Here is a 25,174-nt window from a genome sequence, read left to right as displayed (position 1 = left end):
ATTCCATGTTTATGGATTAGAACAATCAATGCTGTTAAAATGTCCATACTACTGCAAACAATCTACAGATTAAATGTAATCCCTGTCAAAATATCAATGACATTCTTTACAGAAATAGAAAAATAATCCTAAAATTTGTATGAAACTACAAAGACCCAGAATAGCCAAAGCCATCCTGAGCAAAAAGAACAAAACTGAAGCCATCACATTACCTGACTTCAAATTATACTACAGAGCTATGTAACCAAAACAGCATGGTACTAGCATAACAGATACATAGACTAATGGAACTGAATAGAGAACCCAGAAACAAATTCATACATTTACAGTGAACTCATTTTTGACAAACGTGTCAAGACCATACACTGGGGAAAGGACAATCTCTTCAATAAATGGTGCTGGGAAAACTGGATATCCATATGCACGAGAATGAAAGTAGGCCCCTATCTCTTGCCATATACAAAAATCAAATCAAAATGGATTAAGAATTAAATCTAAGACCTCAAACTATGAAACTACTAAAAAAAAAAAGCATTGGAAAAACTCTCTAAGACGTTGGTCAGGACAAATATTTCTTAAGTAATTCCCCAGAAGCACAGGCAACCAAAGCAAAAATGGGACAAATAGGATCACATAGAGTTAAAAAGCTTCTTCTGCAGCAAAGGAAATTGTCAATGAAGTGAAGAGACAACTCACAGAATGGGAAAAAATATTTGCAAATCATCCATCTGACAAGGAATTGATAAAATATATTAATTCAAACAACTCAGTAGGAAAAAGTCTAATAATCTGATTATAAAATGCATGAAAGATCTGAATAGACATTTCTCAAAAGAAGAGATACAAATGGCACACAGGTACACGAAAAGGTATTCAACATCACTGATGATTAGAGAAATGCAAACCAAAACTATAACAAGGTATCATCTCACCCCAGTTAAAATGGCTTTTATCCAAAAGATAGGCAATAATACCAACAAGTAAGTGGAGAAAAGGGAACCCTTGTACACTGTGGGTGGAAATGTAAACTGGTATAACCACTATAGAGAACTGTATGGAGTTCCTCAAAAAACAAACAAACAAACAAACAAACAATAACTAGAACAACCACATGACACACCAATCCTAGGTATATGCTAGGTATATGCCCAGAAGAAAGAAAATCCATATATTGAAGAGACGTCTGCACTACCATGTTTATTGCAGCACTATTCACAATAGCTAAGATTTGGAGGCAACCTAAGTGTTCATCAATAGACAAATGGATAAAGATAATGCTGTACACACACGAGAGTACTGTTCAGCTGTAAAAAAGAATGAATGAAGTGCTGTCATTTGCAACAACATGGATGGAACTACACCACATTATTTAAAGTGAAATAAGCCACGCATAGAAAGACAAACTTCCCATGTTTTCACTCATTTCTAAAAGCTAAAAATTAAAACAATAAAGAGAGGGTAGAAGGATGGTTACCAGAGGCTGGGAAAGGTAGTGGGAAGTGTGGAAGGGAATGGTTAATGGGTACAAAAACATAGTTAGATAGAATGAAGATCCAGTATTTGATAGCACAACAAGGTGACTATAGTCAACAATAATTTATTGTTCATTTTTAAGTAACTAAAAGTATAATTGGAATGTTCATAATGCAAAGAAATGATAAATGCTTGGGATGATGGACATGACATTCACCTTGTGATTATTACATATTGTATGCCTGTATCAAAGTATCTCATGTACCCGATAAATATACACACTGACTGTGTACCCATACAAATTAAGGATAAAAATTAATTTTATTGTATTTTTTTTTTAATAAATAAAAGAGGTTTTATTTTGGCTCATGGTTCTGCAGGCTGTACAGGAAGCATAGTACCAGCATTTGCTTCTGGTGATGCTGGCACCAAAAATTAATTTTAAAAGATAATATGTTGTACTAAATAAGTTCTAATCAGTGATGGCAAGGATGAAATAGCTCTATATTTAGACCAATATATTTTGAAGAATTGGGAATATACACCATCAGTTAAACTTATGTTACAGTTTTAGTGAAGATCCAGAAACTTAACATGCAGTGAGAAAGAAGAATATACTTACCTAGAAAGACAGGCTTTAGTAACAGCACTGTGAAGATTTTCATTAGGATACTGTGACAGCCGACGAGAAATTCGCAATAGTTGTCTGGTAGAAAGTGAGGCCGCTAATGATTGTGCCTATCAAAAGACAAATGTATTGTCTTAAGAGTCTTGTTTCAACTTGCTAAAGTCCCTTTAGATGGATATTACAGCAGAATTCATTATTCCTGAAGGGGTAAGGCCAAAGTTAAAGCATGTGCTGTTAATTAATTACAAATAAAAATAAACAGAAACCAATTTACACTTAAAACATCTTTGAAGATAGTTTTTTAAAAATCTGTTTAAAGTATTTATCAATGAAATGTAATTAATGTATTTTAATTGTGCTAAGTTGGAGGCCGGAGGGGCAATGGGGGAAGGATGTTACATAACAAAGGTCACACTGGACTTAAGCTGTACGATTGACTATTCACTTTTTCTGCTTACACAAAGCCAAGGTGTTAAGATACCATGAAAATGCTTAAGGCTTTAAGCAAATCTGTGGTGTCTAAAAATAGCCAAAAAGAGTTGTAAGCAATTTAGGCTGTTGACCACAGAGGTGTCAACCAATTTGTCACTTGTGTTGCAGCTTGCTGTTCTGAATCCTTCCCCTATGCTGTCAGAATAATTTCACTTTGTTATCTTACATTTCCCAAAATTCCATGAATAGAGTTGCTAGTATAGAACTCAGGACATGGTAAGTACTCAATAAATATTTGTTGAAATCCTTTTGGCAGGCAGCATAATATAATGGTAAAGTTTATAGGCTCTGGAATCAGGTAAGTCGGTATCCTATTTATTAGCTGTGTGACCTTGGCAAATTACTTAACCTTTCCAAGCCTCAGTTCCCTCACCTTTAAAATGGCAATAGTAATGCCCTCACCTTTAAGGTTGTTATGAAGGTTAAATTAGAAAATGATTCTAAAGTTCTTAGCACATGTCACACACATATGGGTGCTCAACAAATGGCAACAACTGTCATTTCAAAAGTCAGCCTCTTCAAAATGAAAACAAAAAAACCAGCAGAGAAAGGTGATGGGACCTACATATTAGCATATATTTAGTAAACAAGATTATTACTGGCCTAATTCCTAACTTAGATCAGCAGTATTAGAAGACAGTGATTTTCACTGAAAACCAGAGGACAGAAGCACTTTTGAAGCAACTGGACCTTTGGGAGGGCAAGGCAGGTCAGTATGAAATGTCACAGAGGGTGATAAGGGCAGTAAAGTGGCCCTGAGCACTCAAATGCCTAGAGAAGGGGACTCTATGAAATTCACAAAGGGTTCAGAATGGATGAGGGGAGAATGTCAAAGACACACTGCACATTTGCTTGTTTTAATGTTCCACCTAAGGTCATCTCGGTATGTCCCAAAGAAGAAAAAAATTAATTTATCCTTCCTTGTGTATTTCACATCTCCATGAGATACTGGTCTGCTGTTAGTATTCTACTTCAGCTATAACATTAGTATTATATTTCCTTTGGGAATTAGGTTGGAAGAATGACCACCACATATCCTTTCTTCTATTAAAAAACACATTCTAAGTTTCAAAGAACTCATTTACAAGCAAACATTAGGTCCATTCTTGTTTTCAATTAATTTGCATTCCAGACATCGAGATAATATTCAAATATAATAAATCATAAATTACAATTCAAAATAGTATATACTTCAATGCTAAAATAAGTGGAACAGTAGACAGCTGTTATAGGCAGTTAAAATATTCAAATAGGCACAAGAAATCCTCTGATCAAAGGCATGAAAGCAAAAGGAATGGAACCACAAGTAGAACATGAAGAACCAGGCCAGCTTTACTAGAAGGTCCTGCTGGAAGGCTTGCTCTCAAACAACAAAGACCTATGAATGACACTCTGAGGGGTTTGGCTTTATTCTTAAAGGCACTAGGATTCTGCTATGTGTAAAGTCAAAACATGATTTTAGAATCAGGTTATTACTAGCCTACTTCCTAATTTAAATTAGCAGCAGTAGAGAAAGTAGTTGAAGGACAGACAGAATTGAGACAGGAAACAGAAAGCTACTTCAATAATCAGCCTATAAAAGGAAAAAGTCTGCCAGTAAGGTTATGGCAACAAGAATGGAGAGGTAGAATACAACAAACTTGGCAACTGACTTGCTATGAGAAAGAAAGATGTATTGAGGATAAAATTCAGGCAATACGATTGATATCAAAAGTCAAATAGAACTCAGAAATTCCCATTTTTAATACCTAGGACCATGAAAAATTCCTATATTAATCATAAAAAATATTTGACAAGTAACTCCAACCAGAGGATTCTTATAAGAGTCCTGTTAAACCACAGGGTAATTTTTTAGGGTATAACATTCTAATCTCATTCTAAGCATGACACTGAATTCAGGTTTCACATTTCATTCCAGTGATCAATAAGGAATGCGCATATATTTGAACACCAGTTCTCCAGTTCTTCTAGTTGAAAGCACCAAAATGCTTTGCAATAATAACCAGGGTTGAGAAAATGAGAGATAAGCTTTGTGTTGAGCCACAACACAAAGTGTTGTGTTGAATAAAGGGTTTGGTAATCTCTGCTCTCACATTATTATCATTAAAAATTGAGAGTATACTTTAAAAATTCCTAATGTATTTAAAAGTTATAATATCAAATTTCTAACTGCAGTTTTATCTTGCAAAAAAAAAGTGGGGGGGTGAAGATATGAAGCACATTCCCCTAGTTACCATGGTTATACAGTTTAAGAGTACACCTCAAAGGGTTTGTTCATATTAGCATGATTAGAAATACTTCAGCTTAAAAACATAAAGGTTCTCATCAGAAATTATTAAACATTATTTTCTATTCTTCATTTTATAAAAGAATGAAAATGTAGCATGTTCTAAAGGAGAGAAAACTCTAGGGACAATCTGTTAATAAAATTTTAATTAATCAATTTATTCATTAATTCACCAAAGATTTAAGTGTCTATTATGTGCCAGGCAGCAGGATGGGAAATTGGAATAAAAGAACAAATAAGACAGTCTCAAGGAGTTCAGATAGCAACTGGGGAAATAAAAGTAAATTATAATACAACTGCGATAGGTCAACATCAGAAATTCATGTCAAGTGTCATGAAAGCAGATTGGAGATATTAGTTACTGCTGCCTAAGGGAGCTGAGAGAGACTTAAGAGAAGCGAGAAACAAAGGGACAACTGGACGGAGGGAAAGCACATTCTAGGCATTATCTAAGGCAGAGACATTTGAGGTATAGATGGGATTAGAAAATAGGAAGAAGCTAAGTGTGGGAAGAGCTGAGGAAGCTTCAAGAGAGTTTGTAGAAACTGAGGCTTAATGAGCAGCTTAGGATTAGAGAGAACTCAGCAGGCATGTTTAGCAGGCCGTCTTCAGTCTACAGGCAAAGAGAGTCAATCCCTTAATGGTTTTAAACAAGGGGAAGAACTTAGGAAATGGACTCGGGAAAGATCATTCCAGGGACAATATGGAAGATTCATCCATCCATTTATTTAACAGATACTTGTGGAATACATTACTAATCTCTAACTGTGTTCTCTGTAGTACTGCCAGCCTCTGGAACTTTGCGCAGCAGGAACACTGTGCAAATCAGGAATAGTTACTGTGCAAAGTTCCAGATGCTGGGGAGACTACAGGGAACAAAGAAAAACCCCCTGCAATCCTGGAACTGAAATTTGAGTGAAGGAAGATAGACAACAAAAAATTAGTGAGTAAAACATACATTCTGTCAAAGAGCAAGAAGCCCTATAAAGAACCTTAAAGCAGAAAGAGGGATAGAAATAAAATGGAATAGAAATTTGATTCTAGTGTGCTTCAGGAAGGCCTCACAGAAAAGGTGAGCACCTGAGCAAATCCCAAAAAGGAAAGTGAATAAACATGCAGCTATCCAGGGAAGAATAATCTAGGCAGAGGAAACACCAAGTGGCAAAGGCCTTGGGGCAGGCACTAGTAAGTTCAAGGAACAACAAAGACACCAGTGTAGCTAAAAACAATGGGTAAAGGAGAAAGTATTTGGAATGAGGCCCCAGAGGGAGAATTAACAGGGGACCTGTGACAACCAGAAAGTGACCACCCTTATCCCCCCAAAAATCCACATCCTGATCTCTGGAAACTGTCAATGTTACTTTCTATGGCAAAACTGACTTTGCAAATAAAATTAAGATAAGGATTTTGAGATGTGGAGACTATGTTGCACTATGTATGTGGACCCTAAATGCAGTCTTATATACCGTTGAAGGAGGGAGAAAGAGGGAGATTTGACACAAACACAGGGGAGAAGGTAATGTCAAGATGAAGGCAGGATTGATATGGTGAGTCCAACAGGCAAGGAATGCTGGCAGCCACCAAAACCCAGAAGAGGCAAGGAACAGATTCTGCCCTGGAGCCTCCGATGGAGTGCAGTCCCGCTGACACTTTGATTCCAGCTCAGTCAAACTCATTTCAGACTTTTGTTGTCCAGACAAAGAGAAAATATCTATTATCTTAAGCTATCAATTTATGGTAACTTGTTACAACAAAAGGAAATTACTAGAGAGTCATATGATGAATGAATTATTGATAAAGAAGGCAGTCAAGAGGATATAATATTCCAGGAGAAAGATTATGAAATCCACTACTAGGACAGTTACTGACAATAGATAAGAGAACAGATGAGACATCAAGATGCTAAACCTGTGAGATCTGTTTTCAGATTAAGTGAAGACAGCAGGAAAGCAAGGAATCAACAATGATGTCAAGGTTTCTAATTTGGTTAATTTGGCAGTTAGATTATTAACAAAGTCAGGAAATTAAATCAAGAATAGGAATAGATTTAAAGTGGAAAGACAGTTTAGTTGTATAAGATATGTGAATTTACAATGATCTCAGTGTATCCAGAGGAAAAGTGAAAGAAATTAACGTTTAGTAAGCAGCTATTAAGAAGTAGATTCTTTACACACGTTTTTATGTTTAATCATTGAGACCATTTTATGAGGTAGATGGTACTGTTCCCATTTTACAGATGAGAACACTGAGACTCACAGAGTTCAACAGTGACAGCCCTTTATGTTTCTAACATGCCATCTGGGAATGGAGATACAAGTCAATCATAAATGAGAAGTTAGAAGCTGAAGATAAAGATGTAGCCATTAACTTGTGGTAGGTACTTGAAGCTATTAGAATAGATAACACTGCTCAGCGTAGGAGACAGAGGTGACAGAGAAGAACCCCCATGAACATGAAGTACTCTGCAGCTACAAGTTTCTTTCTACAACATCAGTGAGGAGCAGCTAGAAGAAATGTTAAAATCACGGAAACTGGAGTAAACCACATGCATAAAACAAAGGCATGGCATAAGGGATTCTGAAAAATAAAATATCAGCTTAAAAAACAGATTTTAAGCACTGAATTCTAAGAAAACCAGCAGCATGTCAACAACAGAAATCCTGTGGAAAAAGCCTAGACTTACCGTTGGATCTTGTGTTTCTCTGAGTTTGTGTGTAAATGATAATAATTTATCCAGAGTTTCCGGAGGTGTATTTGGGACCTATTTTTTGAGAGAGTTGAGGACAAACAGAAGAAATAAATTGGGATATGTGATCAATCAATCAGAAATTATGACTACTTAGCAAATACTATTAGAATTACATGTTTAGAAAAGTCATTCATTGTTGGTTACATATTTAACTTATAGATAAAGTTGCTTATTCAACCTCTTAGGAAACACTGAAACCCCTGCTTTCTCTTTAAGAATCAGGTAATTTAAACGAAGACACTCTTCTCCATATACAATTCTATCACCAAGATAAAACTGAAGGGAGCCTTTAACACAATTTAAAACTGGCCCATAGTGTACCCATAAAGAACTTTTCATGTATCATCATTTCCTATTTTGTTAACTTCAGCATGGTATTTTAAGTACTAATTAGGTGTTTTCTTACTGAAACCAAGTTCCTTTATTTAGCAGCAATCTTACTTACATATCTAAGTGACATAAGGTACATTTATTTAAAGAATGGATACTCAAGGTGTCCATTTTTCCAAAAACATGTAAAACACATACTTGAGGGCTATGATCAACATATCAATGAACTTGGAAGAGCAACTGCCCAAATAACACATATCAATTGCTTTTAGCTATAATAAACTTCAATTAAGTACTTCATTAAGGTATAAGCAATTTTTGTTTAAGGAATAACAAATTTAAGGTTTTAATTTTAAAAGATCAAAAAAAGATATTAAAACAATGACTAGGACAGTGTGACAATTTTAGAAGAATACTGCTTAGGGTTTCATTGGTCATATAAGTAATTAGAATTTTTTAAAATGCTAAGTCCTAGTCCACATATACTTTCTTTCATTTATTCTTTAAATCAATCCTATGATGTAATAAATAGTATTATCCCCATTTTTAGATGAGGAAACTATGACTAAGTAATTTACTCAAGATCTGGAAGCTAATAAGTAGTGGATTTCACATTGAGAGCCAAGTAGTTAAACTCTAAAACCTATGCCTTTATTTACAACCATGCTTACAAGACCTACAATTAATAAGATCATTCAGATGTTTCAAAGGGAATAAATGTATTTAAATAGAAAGTTAATAATTAGTGATCTAGAAAAGTACTGTCCAATAGAACCTTCTACGATGATGAGCATTGTATTTACGCTGTTTAATATGGTAGCCAAAAGCTCCCATGTGGATACTGAGTACTTGAAAAGTGACTGAGAAACAGAATTTTTTTTTTTTTGAGACAGGGTCTCATTCTGTCACTCAGGCTGGAGTGCAGTGGTGTGATCTCGGCTCACTGCAACCTCCACCTCCCAGGTTCAAGCAATTCTCCTGTGTCACCCTCCTGAGTAGCTGGGATTACAGGTGCACACCACCACGCCTGGCTAATTTTTTGTATTTTAGCAGAGACAAGGTTTCACCATGTTGGCCAGGCTGGTCTCGAACTCCTGAGCTCAGGTGATCCTCCTGCTTTGGCCTCCCAAAGTGCTGGGATTACAGGTGTGAGCCACCACACCTGGCCAAATTTTTTAAAAATTAATTTAACATGGTCAGGCGTGGTGGCTCACGCCTATAATCCTAGCACTTTGGGAGGCCGAGGTGGGCAGATCAATTGAGGCCAGGAGTTCAAGACCAGCCAGGCCAACATGGTGAAACCCTGTCTCTACTAAAAACAGAAAAATTAGCCAGGTGTGGTGGTGTGTACCTGTAGTCCCAGCTACTTGAGAGGCTGAGGCAGGAGCCCTGAACCCAGGAGGCAGAGGTTGCAGTGAGCCGAGATCACACCACTCCAGCCTGGGCAACAGAGCAAGACTTAGTCTCAAACAAATAGTAATAATAATAATAATAATAATAATAATTTAACATGTCTAGCGCTACTGCATTGAAGAGTGCAGTTCTAAAACTCTAAAAGTGCTAACCACAATGCTTGATTAAGGCACACATTGAAATAATGGATTACACACACGAGAAGTCATCAAAGTACTAATGAGGCAAGTACAGGATACATTACAGTCTTGAGAGACCAGGACTACTTACTACTTATGTGTCTTGCCTCCCTTTATAATAGGGACTTAAAATAGTCACCTTTGACTAAATAGAAAAATAAAAGGGATTCTAAACTGGCCTCCACCTGAGGAAAGAGGTGAGACAGGCCACATCTGTGATTCTTAGAGTGTGGTTCCCAGACCAGCAGCATCAGTATCACCTGAGAACTTGTTAGAAATAAAAAGTTTAATATACCATCCCAGATCTACTGGCTCAAAAACTATGGAGATAGAGCCCAGAAACCTGTGTTCTACCAAGTCCTCCAGATGATGCTGAAAAATGTGGAAGTTTAAGAACCACTGACCTTCACCACTATATAAGGAAATTTGGGAGTAAATGGGAAGAAAAAGCTAAAAATGTCTAACTCTACTTCGGCCTGTATCAGAGTGCCTTAAAAAGAGATCAGCTGTAGAAAATAGACTGAGATTGGCTTTCTTCTTACCTTTTCCTTAATCACTTCGATTTCTTCACTTTTCACAAGTGGTTTCATGTGATGGAAAAAGAACATGGTTAAGAATTCTGGTCCCAGCCACTGGTGTGTTGTGCTTCCAATAACAGGGGGTTCTGCCAAGGCGATGATTCTGAAGGAGGGATGGATAGGAAAAATGGATCTAAAATAGGAAAAATAAAAAATAAAAAAACATAACATATCTTTCATGTAAGAAATGAGATCATGGTAACTAAAGTCCAGGCAATGTTAGGGCTACCATGCTGTTAATAATGTCAATGTTATTATCCAAAGAGTTAGCTTTGAAAAAAAAAAAGTCAGGACATTCTAAGAACCTAAGATCAAAACAAACAAAAATCACCTACTGCTAGTAAATGTTGTACAATAACCACTCATGAAACTCCAGCCCTGGCACAAACCACTGCTTTTGATATACTGTTAGGCCTACAACATATTTTCTCCATAGTGTCTTGAAATAAAATCCCACCCGGTTCACATTCATTATATAGACCATCTTTATTCATTTAAAAGCCCTTCAGAATCTCCTGTCTCACAAGGAACCCACTCTATGTCCATCAGAAAGACCAAGAAGCACAATTCAGGACAAGGAGACTTTATAGTACAGAAAATGTAAGAAACATAAAGGGTTAGATTGAATTTAAAATTTAGATTGGGAATAAGAACACTTAAGCCTTAAAAAGGCAGAGAAAGTAAAACCTTTATAGAATGCACTCTTTTGTGATTTTTATAGGAAAGTTACGATTTTAAAGTGATCTCTTTTAAAATTCTGTGGCAGGGAAACTGAGGAAGCATGTAAATTTTCTAGGACACACAGAGGAGTAAGATAAGACTTCCTTTGGTTTGTGAAATGACTTGAGTTACTTTTGGAAAAACTAGAAACCCTGTATCAGAATCTTAATCATGTGGGTAATATTGTCCATTTTATCAATTCTACTCAAAACCCAGCAGAAATATGCTTTTGAGGGTAATATAGTTCTTGCTAAGAGAAAGGAGAGATAAACACTTGCCAAGAGCTTCAGAGAAACAAAAATATAGGTACATAACTAGCATTTCACCATTAACTATAACATTATATTAGAGCCCAAAAGTTAAGTGACTAAGCAACTAGAATACCAGGAGGTAGGACACAATCGGAAAGAATCAGATGAGTACTCTGAAGAGTTAAGACCAAGTACCAACAATACAACAGGCAGGTCTACCAAGTCCCTGACGGTGTGATTTGTAATTTTAGACGCCATATCATCATTTGAAAATATGGGAAAACCAATTTTTAGAAATTGGTCACATGAAAGACCTAGATGAAATGAATTCACAAAAGTTACCAGATATCATTTCAATTCTCTAGGTAGAAAGAAAAAGGTTTATTTGCAGATGTTTTAGCAGGGTCTGGGGGAGTGATCTGTGCAAAAGTGTTGTTCTGGAAAAAGGGGGAAGGATAACAACATGGACAGTGCCTGAAAGTCCAGAGGATAGCACAATCGCTCAAGATTGCTAGTAATTAGACAGCCACGTGACAGAAACTGGACACAGAAAATCCTGTGAGGGAAAGCCAGAGAGGGAGGTTTTTCCATTTTTCACTTCTGCTAAGTGGTTTGCTGTAATCCAGAAAACTGCCATAAAGCCCAGCAACAGATGCTGGATGTATCCTTGATCCTCCTCTCTCCTAGTTAGGACCAAAAAAAGGTAGGAGAGAAAGAGCGTGGTTTGGCTACACAAAATTAAAGCTGCAGATGTAGTTTCTCACTTAAGATAGTGAAGGATACCAAATCAGGGAATAAACAAAGTCAAAATACAACAGGCAAGCCAAAAGGGGAAGTCTAATTTATATCTTTAAACCAGCAGATCAGGAAGCCAGGTACCACAGTGGAGCTGTAAAATTAGGACTAAAAGAGCAACTAAAATGAGAGCATGCTAAATGGTTTACATTTAAAGGTGATGGTCATTTGCTGGCACATATATTGTCAATAGCTTGCTTTTTAGTATTGATTCCAGCAGGGTACTTGAGTAAGCTGGCCAAATTTGAAGAAGACAGTTTCTAAGAGAGCTGATAGGTTAGGCAGAGAAGTGTGTATAATGATTATAAAAACAGTCACCAAACTACTGAATAACAGGATGAGGAGGGCCTTTTTGTTTGATACGTTCTCCCTAAAGGCTTCCTTACGTACAAATAGGTTACACGGGAAGTCATTTCCTGATGATGCTAGCTAGGTTCCGCAAGCCTGAAAGTTAGAGAGCAGAGGATCTGCTGTATACTTAAGGGGATGTGATAAACTGGTGGATAATACAAAGACCGAAGAAGTGATAGATAATGAAAAAATTATGAGATAAGTGCCATTACAATTTAAAATTAAGGTTAGGTTTCATTTTACTAAAATTTTAGCAACAACAAAAAAATAAAAGAAACTACAGATATGGCTTAATTTCAGATAAAAAGATATTATTTCCTAAAGATTACAGATTTAGAGAGCAAAAAAATCGTTTAAAATGATTTTAAAATAAAATATTGAGGTCAATATGTTTGTCTGTGGGCATAAGTATGAGTTTTTGTAAAGTACTTTCTGATGCTTCTCAGCAGTAAAAAGGAACAAACTATCAATGTACAAACAACATGGATGATCTCAAAACACTTCAGCTATATGAAAGAAGCCAGACAAAAAAGAGCACACACTGTGTGACTCCATTTATATAAAACTCTAGAAAATGTGAGCTCTACATAATGACCAGAAGCAGAACCCTGGGGACGAGACAGGAGGGTAAAAGGGGCAGGAGTCAGGGATAACAAAGGGGTCTGAGGACACTTTGAGGATTACAAATACATTCATTATCTTGATATTGGTGATGGTTTCATGGGTATGTATAAATATTAAAAATTATCAAATGGTGCACTTTAAATATGCATAGTTTATTGCATGTCAATCATACTTCAATGGAGCTTTTAATAAAATAAAAAAAGACTTCAAAATCTCCAGTTTTAAAGTGAATCCTATGGTACATTTTCATTGAATTTGTATATTGGGGAACCTGAAAGAATAATCCGGAAGGTTTCTGTAAAGACCTCAATCATGAGCTAGAACAGATTTCATCATTAGTTTTCCATACTACTGTTTCAATTTAGAACTTAGAGTTATACAGTTCTGTACACAGACCTTATTTCCCCCTTTTCCTGTGCAGTGTAGCAAATTGCATGAATACATTCCTTATGCATCTTTATACCACCGAGGGTATAGTGTAATACTTGGGGAAGAGAGCAGATGCTAAATAAATAAATGTATATTGCTATTGTTAATGACCATCAGTGCTATTAACTTTTTGAAGATCTTTGGTGGGAAGGACAAACAAAGATAAGTAATAAGAACTGAACTTACGGTGTCCCAGCCAAAAGCTAGTCAAACTTGGTCCTGAATAAATATGTAAGAAGTACATTCTCTCAATCAGGGCAAACTCAAAACATAAAATAACAAATGATTATATCATTTACAGGCAAAGGGTTTCAAATGGTTCCTTGACCACAAAAATGTTCAGAAAAAATTATTTTCAAAATCAGAATTTCCTTAAGGCTTTTTGTTTTGAAAATCAAACACGAAGACTTGGGCATAAAATCCTGCATCTATCTAGAATTATTTTTTTTTAATTTATATGGTCTGATTTGCTTGCAAAGAAATAATAAGGTTTCTAGGAAGCCAGGAGATAGTGCTTGGATTCAGTCTTCAAACATGGGTAACAGTAAAAGGGTTGAGAGAATATAACCGATCAAGGATTGTGCTCAAATGTTCAGTTACATTCACCACTAAGACTGAGAGATTATAAACTGTTTTCAGTGTTCAATAGCAACAAATATAAAGGAAATATTTAAGAAAAAGGCAAAAACACTGGAGCATATATAAGTACATCTAAGACTAGGCCACTGATCTTTATTGTTTCCCCCAGACAACCAGAAGCCCTTTCTTGGCAATATGAACTGCTAATAACAGAAACTCTCAACCCCCTCATTTATGGTCTGGCCAACAGCAGGAAAAGACATATTTAGCATCCTATAGTATTTATACTCCCCCTTTCCCTAAAGAAGTTTTTCTCATCAAAGGAAGGAGTTCTATTTTGGTCTCTATTTCCTGAGAGAAATAGAGGCATAGTATCTGGTGTCTGTGGCCATCACACTATATCTAACCACCATGTCCACAGCATTCCTGGTGTCTTGTAATATGAAAAAAGAAGACTCTAACCTTTCTAAGGGCATGTTAGGCATGTGATTACCTGCAGAGAATATAAAAGCCTGTAGAGCACTCCAGAGATGACCAAGATGTATAGTCTTGGTGAGAATTACTACACAATGAAGGTTGGCAAAGGAGTCAAATATAATTGTTTAGAAACTGGGTTTCATACTATAAAGCTGAAAGGGTTAGTAATCCACTGCTAGAAGCTGTCAATTTTGAGACCCTCAGTTAATAGACTTTGTCATTAAAAGGCATCAAAGTATTCCTAATTACTAGGTTCACATAAGGAAACATTGCTAGCTCAGAAGGTCAACTAAAACTGGATTAATAGAGTTACCTTTACCTGAGTTTCCTCTCTGAAAGTAGAAGAGGTATCTAAATTTACCAACTGGGTCTAGAAGCAAAGAAGCTCTTAAATCTGTCTTGGCCTTGGAAAGGGCTAGAGGAATGTCAGAGAAGGTTTCACAGAGGACATCACTCTTAAAGGAATAGCACAAGTTTGCTGTGCTGGTCCTGAGAGGTGAAAGACGAGGCTGACAAGGCAGGCATGTGTAGATACTGGCCCTAAACACTGTAGGCGACGGAAACCACTGAAGGACTTAAACAGTGATGTGATCAAATTTACAGATCAGACACTTTAAACTTGTATCCTATGTGTGTGGAGAGGAAGGGGTTTCATTCACTAAGTTAAGGTACTTAAGAGGAATAGCGGGTTTGTAGAAATGAGTTCAAAGTGTCCCTAAGACACATTAAGGAGAGACATCTAGTAGTCAGATGGCACTTAGGAGAGAAAACTAAACTGGAAAGTGCTTTTAAAGAATGCTCAGTCTATTGGCTGGGTGCAGTGTCTCATGCCTGTAATCCCAGCACTTTGGGAGGGTGAGGAGGGAGGACTGCTTGGGGCTAGGAGTTCAAGAGCAGCCTGGGCAACATAGAGAGACCCCATCTCTACAAAAATAAATTTTTAATTAGTCTAGTGTGGTGGTGTGCACCTGTAGTTCCAGCTATTCACAAGGAAAGCTTGAAACCAGGAGTTTGAGGTTGCAGTCAACTATGATAGCACCACTGCACCTCAGCCTGGGTGAAAGAGTGAGACCCTATCGAAAAGAAAAAAGAAAAGAAAACAAAACAAACAAAAGAGGGAAAAGGGAGAGGAGAGAAGGGGAGGGGAGGAGAGGGGGAGGTGAGTGAAGAGAGAGAGAAGAAAAAAAAAGAATGCTCAGTATATCAATGACAGATAAGGATATAAGAGTGACTGACACTACCCAAGGAAAAGAAAAGGTCAAGGAGAAAACCCTGGGAGCTACCAGTTTAAACAGTATTTGAAACTTTTTCCAACCTCTCAAGGCACAGTTACTAGTCAATTTGTCTTCTGTGTTCCCACAGCATTTTATACAGACCTGCAGTCTAACACTAAAAAACTGCATTGTGTTTATTTATATATCTGTCCTCATGTGTGGTACACCACAGATGGCAGCAAGTGTGTCATCTTAGAGCTGATCCTCAATAAACATTTAACCTGAAGGAAAGAATGTAGAAATGCTAACACTCAATAACAAATAGTTACACTCGCCAAATCCGTTATCTCCAATCATCAGTCTATAAGTAAGATCATCTGGGTACCATTCTGGGAGCCTAGAGAGTGAATGACTCCATGGATTACCATTATAACATTCATGTTCAAAAACATCATCCAGTTGCTACAGTTGGAACAAGAGCTTTAAAGCCAACTCTCAGGAAGCATTATTCTACAAATTAGTAGAAGTTGTCTGAAGAGTACTGATCCCCTGGAGGTAGATTTATTTATTTGTACAAGACTGTAGAAGCTGTTCTTTCTGTTAGGCAGCTGCAACTGATACACCACCTCTGAGCATTGACCATCCCCAGCCTCCACAACGCTTCCTCTTAAAAAGGAAAACAAAAACCTTCCCTGTCATTCTACCTTTGACCTCTTTCTCTCTCTCAAAATCTTCCACAAAAAAGCGTTAATATAAGTAAATAAAATAAAAGCTGAGTTTCTTTAAAGACTATTAGAAATAATCCCTTTGCTAAAATTCAGTTCTGTGATTAAGTACAGAAATGAAAGGACAGACAATGTGGGTCATAAGTTTCTAATGTGGAATTCAAATGCTACTGCCAAAAGTGATATATTAGCTATGACCAGCATATGGGATCAACACATTCTAGATAATGGGTCATATTACTTATAAGAACAACTCTTGAAATAAAGTAATTTCCTCACTGAGTACAAATTTGCTGCTTTTGCACTGTGCTGTGTCTTTTAGTCAAGCTGTCAGTTTTCTACTCAATAAACACCGTCCTGAAAGAAGTACTGCCAAGCAGCTTAAGAGAAGAATCTAACCTATTATAACCCTAAAAAAGAACATATTTATTCTCCGGAAGACAAAAATAAGTCACAAAATTAAATTAAGGCTAAGCAAAGGTAAAAAAATTTACCAACAATCCATACTATCAGAAAGAAGCAGATTCTGTAACATGACTGTGTTTAACAACAAAATTAAGAAAATGGTGTGTTTCTCAGGTAAAAGAAAAACTACTGATAAGGAAAGGGATTCGGCTTTCAACTGTTAGAAATATTCAGACAACAAAGAAGAATCATTGTTAGGACATCTCACCTCTGAAAAGTTAAGGACAGACCAAGATACTGACAGAACATAATAGAGAAAATAAAATAAAATTAGAAGTTCTGCCCAGGAAGCTCAACATACATCTAAATAATAAAAGGTACAAGAAAAAAGAACACAGGAAACTGAGTAAGTTGGAGTGGAGAGAGATCTAAGATGATGTAGGAGCTACAAGTATAAAGAGCCACAAGCCCAGATTAGAGTTCATCAGAATATACCACGGGAGAAACATGAAACTGACAGAAAGGCCAAGAGTGGTGGCTCATACCTATATTACCAGCACTTTGGAAGGCCAAGGCAGGAAGATCCCTTGAGGTCAGCAGTTTAAGACATGCCTCAGCAACACAGTGAGACCGCTCCAAAAAAAAAATGGGAAAACAAAACAAAACAAAACAAAACAGGTGTGGCGATGTGCAACAGTAGTCCCAGCTACTTGGGAGGCTAAGGCGGGAGGATGGTTTGAGCTCAGGAGTTCAAGGCTGCAGTGAGCTGAGATCGTGCCACTGCACTCAAGTCTGGTTGTCAGAACATGACCCTGTCTCAAAAAAAGACAGAAAAGAAAAAAAGAAATTGATAGAAGATGGAATTGATAAATATCAAGTGTGCCTGAATGTGCTGAGGGGAGATTTAGACAATAAGAGAGTGTTTGGGATGAAAAATATGGCAATATATACATAGAAACAGTCACTTTCTCCTCAATGCTCCCATACAGTATTATACATACCTTTATTCTAACACTTAAAATTACATTGTAATTACTGATTTACATATCTGTCTCTCTTCATATGTAGTAATTAACTTCAGGAAAAAATAAGATTACGCAAGAAAGGAAAATGATTGTTGTATAGTAAACTGCTTAAGTGGGTACAGCTCTTAGGTTGTCATAATAATGTAAGCATTGAATAAAGTTCTAAACAAAATTATTACATAACTAGGAAGAATGAGGGATAGAAGTGTGCATGTGTAATGAGGCAAGAGGTGGTAAAGAGCTAAACATTAATTGTCCATGTAGAAATCAACAGATTATTCCTAACACTAAAAATAAATCAAGAAATATCAATGAAAGTATATTGTTTAGTGACATAGAAGTTAATATCAAAAGAAAGACCTAAAGGTTGAAAGTAGTAGCCCCTGGGGAGTAGGATGTGGGAAATGGGAGACTGTCAACCAATCAACCTATGACAGGGGATGGTATTTTTCATAAAATACTTTGAAAAACTATCTGGTTCAAGTTCCATGCATGTTTAACAGTGGTAAAATTTCAAATGAAAATTTTTAAAAAGCAAATGAAAGAAGGCATTGCTATGATCTCTCTCCACTTTCTCCCAGTGACCTCTGGAAATAGAGCTAAGCCTAGTTTGTATTCACGAGGGAGACATAAATCCATAGTGATGAAGGCGGAAAACTTTGAGAAGAAAGTACTATTAACCACTCTGAGCCAAACCCTGAACATGATGCTCAGGGCCACCCAGTTCCTGAAAGTATTTTCATTTGTAAAACTGCCCGTGACCATTAGAGAACTTGGGTACTTTTCATAGCAAAGGGTTGTCATTTCCTGGACATTTGGAGACAAGTACAATGCTTCTGATGTCCTAAGAGAAACTGCCAGGCAGGCATGCTGTGAGCTATTGCAAAATTGCTTTGATTCATCCCTCTGAAAATATAAACTGTTCCATGACCCGTGATTCACATGCAAATAATGTGCCAAAGCTGACTGCTGTAAACCAAAGTTATGATATGCGAAGGATCTCTAACTTGCCTCCCTAAACACTCAACCATTATCAAATTCTTCTAGACTGGCAAATGGTTTTGCCAGTCTAGAAGAATTTGATAATGTATACCTCTGAAGTAAAAGCAGCTATGTAATCAAGTGAATTTTTAGTGACTTGCACAGAGATAGGGAGGAATTTAACATTTCTCCTATTGGAAAAAATTCCAAGAAATTTTAAAATCAATTTATTCTTAAAATACCAACAATAATAAATACACTTAATTATCTTTTATGGGATTTAGATGTTTTAAATATGGCAGTAAACCCTTTGAGTGGTAAGACAGCTTCAATTAAACAGAGACAGATTAAGTGATGAGGAGTTCCTCTGTATGCCAGTCTCTAATTCTGTTAAAATATCCGTGGAAATGTAGCAAGATAGAAAATAACATATTTGTCAAACTTCATTCTATATAGTATGTAGCTGAAAGAAACACTTCCTTCAAACTTTTTGTTTTGAAAATTTTTTTAACTCATAGAAAATGTCAAAAATAGACTACAAATACCCATATATCATTCACCTAGATATTGCTAACTGTTAAGATTTTACCACATTTGTGTTCTCACTCTGACTCGATATTTATCTCTCTTTCTCTGTGGTATGTCTGTTTGTACACACACATACATGTCTTTTTTCTGAAATACTTGGAAGTTGTATACTTTTTTTTTTTTACTTTATCTCTTAAGTATCTCAACATGCATATCATAAGAATAGGAATATTCTCCTTCATAACCACAATATCACTATCATACTTAAGGAAATTAGTAATTCAATATCATATAATATAGTCCATATTTAAACTTTTCTAATCATTTTATAGCCGTTTTTATTTTGTTTTCTCCTCTAGGACCCAGTCAAGTCTCACCACTGCATGTGGTTGTTACATCTCCATAAGAAATGTTTAAATAAGCTACAATGGGTAATCTGATATCAGATGGCACACTCCAACAATACTGATGACCTCCTTGGAGGATAAGCCCAGTTAATTGTGGGCCCAGCTTTAGTTTTGTTGAGAGAATATAAAATATGAGGTCAAAACTGAACTGACAGGGCAACAGAGGAAAGATAACCTTCTTAAAACCAATGTTCTTATAAAACATTTAAACGCTTATTTAAAAGTAAGGCTGAAAAGCAAAACCACAATGAGATACCACCTTACTCCTGCAAGAATGGCCACAATTAAAAAGTCAAAAAATAATAGATGCTGACATGCATGCGGTGAAGAAGTAACACTTTTACACTGCTAGTGGGAATGTAAATTGGTACAACCACTATGGAAAACAGTACGGAGAGTCCTTAAAGAACTGAAAGTAGACTACTATTTGATCCAGCAATCCCACTACTGGGTATCTATCCCCCAAAAAAGATGTCATTATATGAAAAAGATACATGCAAATGCATGTTTATAGCAACAGAATTTGCAGTTGCAAAGATATGAAGTGCCTAGCAATCAACGAGTGGATAAAGGAAATGTGATACACACACACACACACACACACACACACACACCATGGAATACTACTACTCAGCCATAAAAAGGAATGAAATAATATCTTTTGCAGGAACTTGGATAGAGCTGGAGGTCATTATTCTAAGCGAAGTAACTCATGAATGGAAAACCAAATTTCGCATGTCATCACTTACAAGTCAGAGCTAAGCTATGAGGACACAAAGGCATAAAAAAGATATAATGGACTTTTGGAACTCAGGGGCAGGGAAGCTTGGAGGGGGGCGGTGAGGGATAAAAGACTACATATTGGGTACACTGCTCAGGTGACGGGTATACCAAAATCTCAGAAATCACCGCTAAAGAACTTATCCATGTAACCACAAACCAGAAACTATTGAAATAAAAATATTGCCCCAGAAACTACTGCCCCAGAAACTATTGAAATTAAAAAAAAAAAATTTTTTTTTAAATCACTGTTGGCTGGCAATGGTGGCTCACGCCTGTAATCCCAGCACTTTGGGAGGCCGAGGCAGGTGGATCACAAAGTCAGGAGATAGAGACCATCCTGGTTAACACAGTGAAACCCCATCTCTACTAAAAAATACAAAAAATTAGCCGGGCATGGTGGCAGGCACCTGTGGTCCTGGCTACTCGGGAGGCTGAGGCAGAAGAATGGCATGGACCTGGGAAGCGGAGCTTGCAGTAAGCCGAGATTGCGCCACTGCACTCCAGCCTGGGCGACAGAGTGAGACTCCGTCTCAATAAATAAATAAATAAATAAATAAATAAATAAATAAATAAATAAATTACTGTCATATTAACAACAAAAAAGCAAATAAAACAGCTGACACTAGGTTAAAAAAAAAAAAAAAAAAAAAAGGCTGAGAGTACAGAGTACACCTTGGAGAGCAACCTCAAATTTTAAGAAATGCCAAAGTGGTGGCATATCCAGGACACCAAATTATTAAACTGTTCAAAGTTATCTTGGCATTATTCTAGGTTTGGAAAAATCATAAAACGTATTATTTTTCACTTAACAATAAACTAACAATAGGAATAATGGACCCCAAATTACCTCTTCTGTAGCTGTTCATCAGACAGTTGCAGCTCCTCTTTTAAACGCATATACCTGTCTTCTCTCAGCAGCCTAGAACCATCATAGAGGCTTAGCTCTCGATCATGGATTAACCTAACAAGATAAGAAAAAAGTCTGAAAATAAATTAATCTGTTTTGAACACTGAAGTTTTTAGAGGCAGAATCAGTCAGCCAACGTTCTATTATTGCTGGCAATTGAGTCTAATAATTTTGTTAGATGGACCTTTCAAAATTTCAAATTGGCTAGTGCTGTTATACTTGGCAAAACCGTTGGTTTCTGTACCAGAGGGCAGCAGTCATAAATACCTGATAGGGATATGAAAGAGGGGGAGGAGGAAAAAAAGAAAGGAGGAGGAGGGAGAGCAAAAGAAACAGCTGAATGAGTGTCTCAAGATAACCACAAGGTACATATTAATAAACAAGGCAGGTGGCACTTACTCTCTTCAGTCTAAAGTAACTCCGTAAGGGTTGGCACAAAAATATTTCTATCTTTGGAATTACAATATTTAAAAATACCAAAAATCTTTATAATGAAATAACTACATTGCTTTACATATGGCAACTCTGATGGTGACCTAAACATCCACATCACACACAGCATAGTCTTCCAAATGTTGCAATGGCTGAAAAGCACTGTTCTATATCTCACACCAACCCCTAAGTCTCCTATTGTCCACAATAGAATTAGCCTCCATAGCCTCCATTCTATAAGTACTGAAGGGAGGGGAGGCTATATAAATGCAGCGGGTAGGAGTGTGGGCGGTGGAACCAATCAGACCTGGGTTCAACTCCAGCTGTGCACCTTACTAGCTGAATGAGTGGGGAGAGGGAGAACGACTCTGTCTCTCTAAATTCATCTTCAACAATGTTAAGGCAGTCACAACTTCACAATATTAATGTGAAAACTAAACAGCTAATGTAAAATGGATGCTTAATACAGTTGTTCTCAATCTTGACTGTACATTAGAATCTTCTGGGAAGTGTTTAAAAATACCAATGTTCAGACCTTGGCCCAGACCAATTACATCAGAAAATTCTGATGGCGAAGCCCAGGCATGAGGTTTTTTTTTTTTTTTTTTTTTGAGACAGAGTCTCGCTCTTGTCACCTAGGCTGGAGTGCAGTGGTGTGATCTAGGCTCACTGCAACCTCCACCTCCCGGGTTCAAGCTATTCTCCTGTCTTAGCCTCCTGAGTAGCTGGGATTACAGGCACACACCACCATGCCCAGATAATTTTTGTACTTTATTTTAATAGAGACGGGGTTTTGCCATGTTGGCCAGGCTGGTCTCAAACTNTTTTTGAGACAGAGTCTCGCTCTTGTCACCTAGGCTGGAGTGCAGTGGTGTGATCTAGGCTCACTGCAACCTCCACCTCCCGGGTTCAAGCTATTCTCCTGTCTTAGCCTCCTGAGTAGCTGGGATTACAGGCACACACCACCATGCCCAGATAATTTTTGTACTTTATTTTAATAGAGACGGGGTTTTGCCATGTTGGCCAGGCTGGTCTCAAACTTCTGACCTCAGGTGATCCGCCCACCTCGACCTCCCAAAGTTCTGGGATTACAGGTGTGAGCTACTGCACCTGGCCCACATCAGCACTTTTTTTTGTTTTGTTTTGTTTTGTTTTGAGACAGAGTCTTGCTCTGTCACCCAGTCTGGAGTGCAGTGGTGGGATGTCAGCTCACTGTAACCTCCACCTCCCGGGTTCAAGCAATTCTTCTGCCTCAAGTCTCCTGAGTAGCTGGGACTACAGGCACGTGCCACTACGCCCAGCTAATTTTTGTATTTTTAGTAGAGAAAAAGTTTCACCATCTTGGCCAGCATGGTCTCAATCTCTTGACCTTGTGATCTGCCCACCTTGGCCTCCCAAAGCACTGGGATTATAGGTGTGAGCGACTGCACCTGGCTGGCATCAGTATTTTTTAATTCCCATCTTGCAAGGTGATTCCAAGGTTGAGAACCTGAGAAGCACTGGCTTAGCATAATGCTAAGTAGGTACTCAATTAATGGTAGTAGCTGCTTCTATTATTACTACTTGCCAACATGCAAAAGATAGCAAATAAAATGGGACTATTATCGTGTCTGCAGTTGTCTGTTTGGGAGAAAAAAATATTGTAAATCTATGGAATGTTTATGGTAAATCACTGAAAGTTTGTGACTATTTTTAAACGTTCTAAAATCTAATCAGGATTAACATAATGTTTTTAGAATTTTTAGTTACATTCAGTATCTGCATCACGTTAAGAAAGAAAAAAAACTCTGAGTGGTTAGTTGGGATAATGGCTTATTCTACTTATTTAACCTTTCCTAACGAGTCAAAGTTAAAAATCAAATGTCTACAAGTTAGAGAACCAAAATAAATTTTAAAAAATCAGTATCATTAATTTCCTAAAATGATACAGGATGGGAATATTTTCTACAAAAGTTACACATGAAGAGGCTTCTCTTAACATTAAATTCTAGAGAAGTTTTAAGAATGTGTGGAAATTTTTCCCAACTAAACCCAAAATAAGAAAACAACAGTTACAGAAATGTTCAAGTTTACAACCAACAAAGTGAGCTTTTTTAGTCTATATAAAACATAATTTAAAGGTATTATATATTTTATATACAAAACTAATTTTCTCTCTCTCTCAAAAAAGATTTCAACAAGACCAACCAATAATTAAGATCTATGATTCATAAGGAGTTTGTAAATACTGAAGCTGTGACTCTGACAAATTATAGAAACTTCAGCAATGTGACATGCTGCATATATACACCTGTATATATAAAGTCTTTCAAACTTACTACTGAAGCGCTTTCTTTTTGCAGCACCTACACATGGAATTTTGCTATGGCAGTGGTTTTTCCCAAAAATGTTCATTATTTGGAGTTTTACTGCATTGTGTTTATAACAATAAAAAAGTGCCACTCTACTTGGTATAGAATCATGATTTTTCAGGATCTACACAACCCAGTTTAAAAAAAAAGAGAAAGAATGAGATAGTTCCATCTTTACTGCTTAAGTCAGAGTAGTTGGGGTGTGTGTGTATGTGTGTTTGGGGGATTTTTGTGACGCCTACTCACCTTTGCAATACAGCGAGTGTGCCTGCATTCACCCGGTGAATGCCATCCAACAGGACCAGCTTGCCTTCCAGAGCAGCATTCACAAGGGGTGAGGACCGCCAGGCAGTGTCTCCATTTGGAAGGGTGTATCTCTGCTGTAGCAGATCACGTGCTGTCATATCCTAAAACAAATCCCCACCACCCACCAAAGAACACGACAAATTAATTTTTAAGACATGCAAGGCAGCTCACATGGCTTTATAGAGTCACCACTGTCTGAACTTAACATTCCATATAACAACAGAGAAGTCATCTTCTCCAATCCCCAAAAAGAAAGCTCTTCAGAAAGTCTTTTTTTGGTCATTTTAAGAATTTTTTCCATTACTTATTACATAATATAGTGAGAGTGAGAGGTTTTTTTCCCTTCTTTATATTTAGCATTTTCTTCCGCTTTTAAAATGTAAGTTTACATAATGACAGTAATTTCTACCTGAATAACAGAATTTAACTCAATCAGCTCTATTCCTGTGTTTTCGTATGCCAACTCTTATGGTGACCTAATCATCCATGTGTTGACTCAATTTTAAAATGAAGAATCTTGTAGCATAGTTTGAAGTCGGGTAGCGTGATGCCTCCAGCTTTGTTCTTTTGACTTAGGATTGTCTTGGCAATGCAGGCTCTTTTTTGGTTCCATATGAACTTTAAAGCAGTTTTTTCCAATTCTGTGAAGAAACTCATTGGTAGCTTGATGGGGATGGCATTGAATCTATAAATAACCTTGGGCAGTATGGCCATTTTCACGATATTGATTCTTCCTATCCATGAGCATGGTATAT

At 37.0% G+C, this 25,174-nt stretch overlaps 1 protein-coding gene across 1 annotated transcript in view; it reads right to left on the bottom strand.

Moving 5' to 3' along the window:
- The window catches only part of VWA8 (von Willebrand factor A domain containing 8), a 384,129-nt gene that overhangs the window by 238,007 nt on the left and 120,948 nt on the right, over nt 1-25,174 (bottom strand). Inside the window, exons 13-17 of the mRNA XM_017850208.1 lie at nt 24,360-24,520; nt 21,271-21,384; nt 10,094-10,262; nt 7,564-7,641; nt 2,096-2,211 (exon numbers count right to left, since the gene is read on the bottom strand). Of these exons, the coding sequence (XP_017705697.1) occupies nt 2,096-2,211; nt 7,564-7,641; nt 10,094-10,262; nt 21,271-21,384; nt 24,360-24,520 (638 nt within the window). The remainder of the gene's footprint in view (nt 1-2,095; nt 2,212-7,563; nt 7,642-10,093; nt 10,263-21,270; nt 21,385-24,359; nt 24,521-25,174) is intronic.

Source organism: Rhinopithecus bieti, unplaced genomic scaffold (genome assembly GCF_001698545.2).
Source record: "Rhinopithecus bieti isolate Rb0 unplaced genomic scaffold, ASM169854v2 scaffold_32955, whole genome shotgun sequence".
In the NCBI taxonomy this organism is placed as follows: Eukaryota; Metazoa; Chordata; class Mammalia; order Primates; family Cercopithecidae; genus Rhinopithecus; species Rhinopithecus bieti.
Note: the sequence above shows the minus strand (reverse complement) of the source record. Positions and strands in the feature narration are given on the sequence as shown.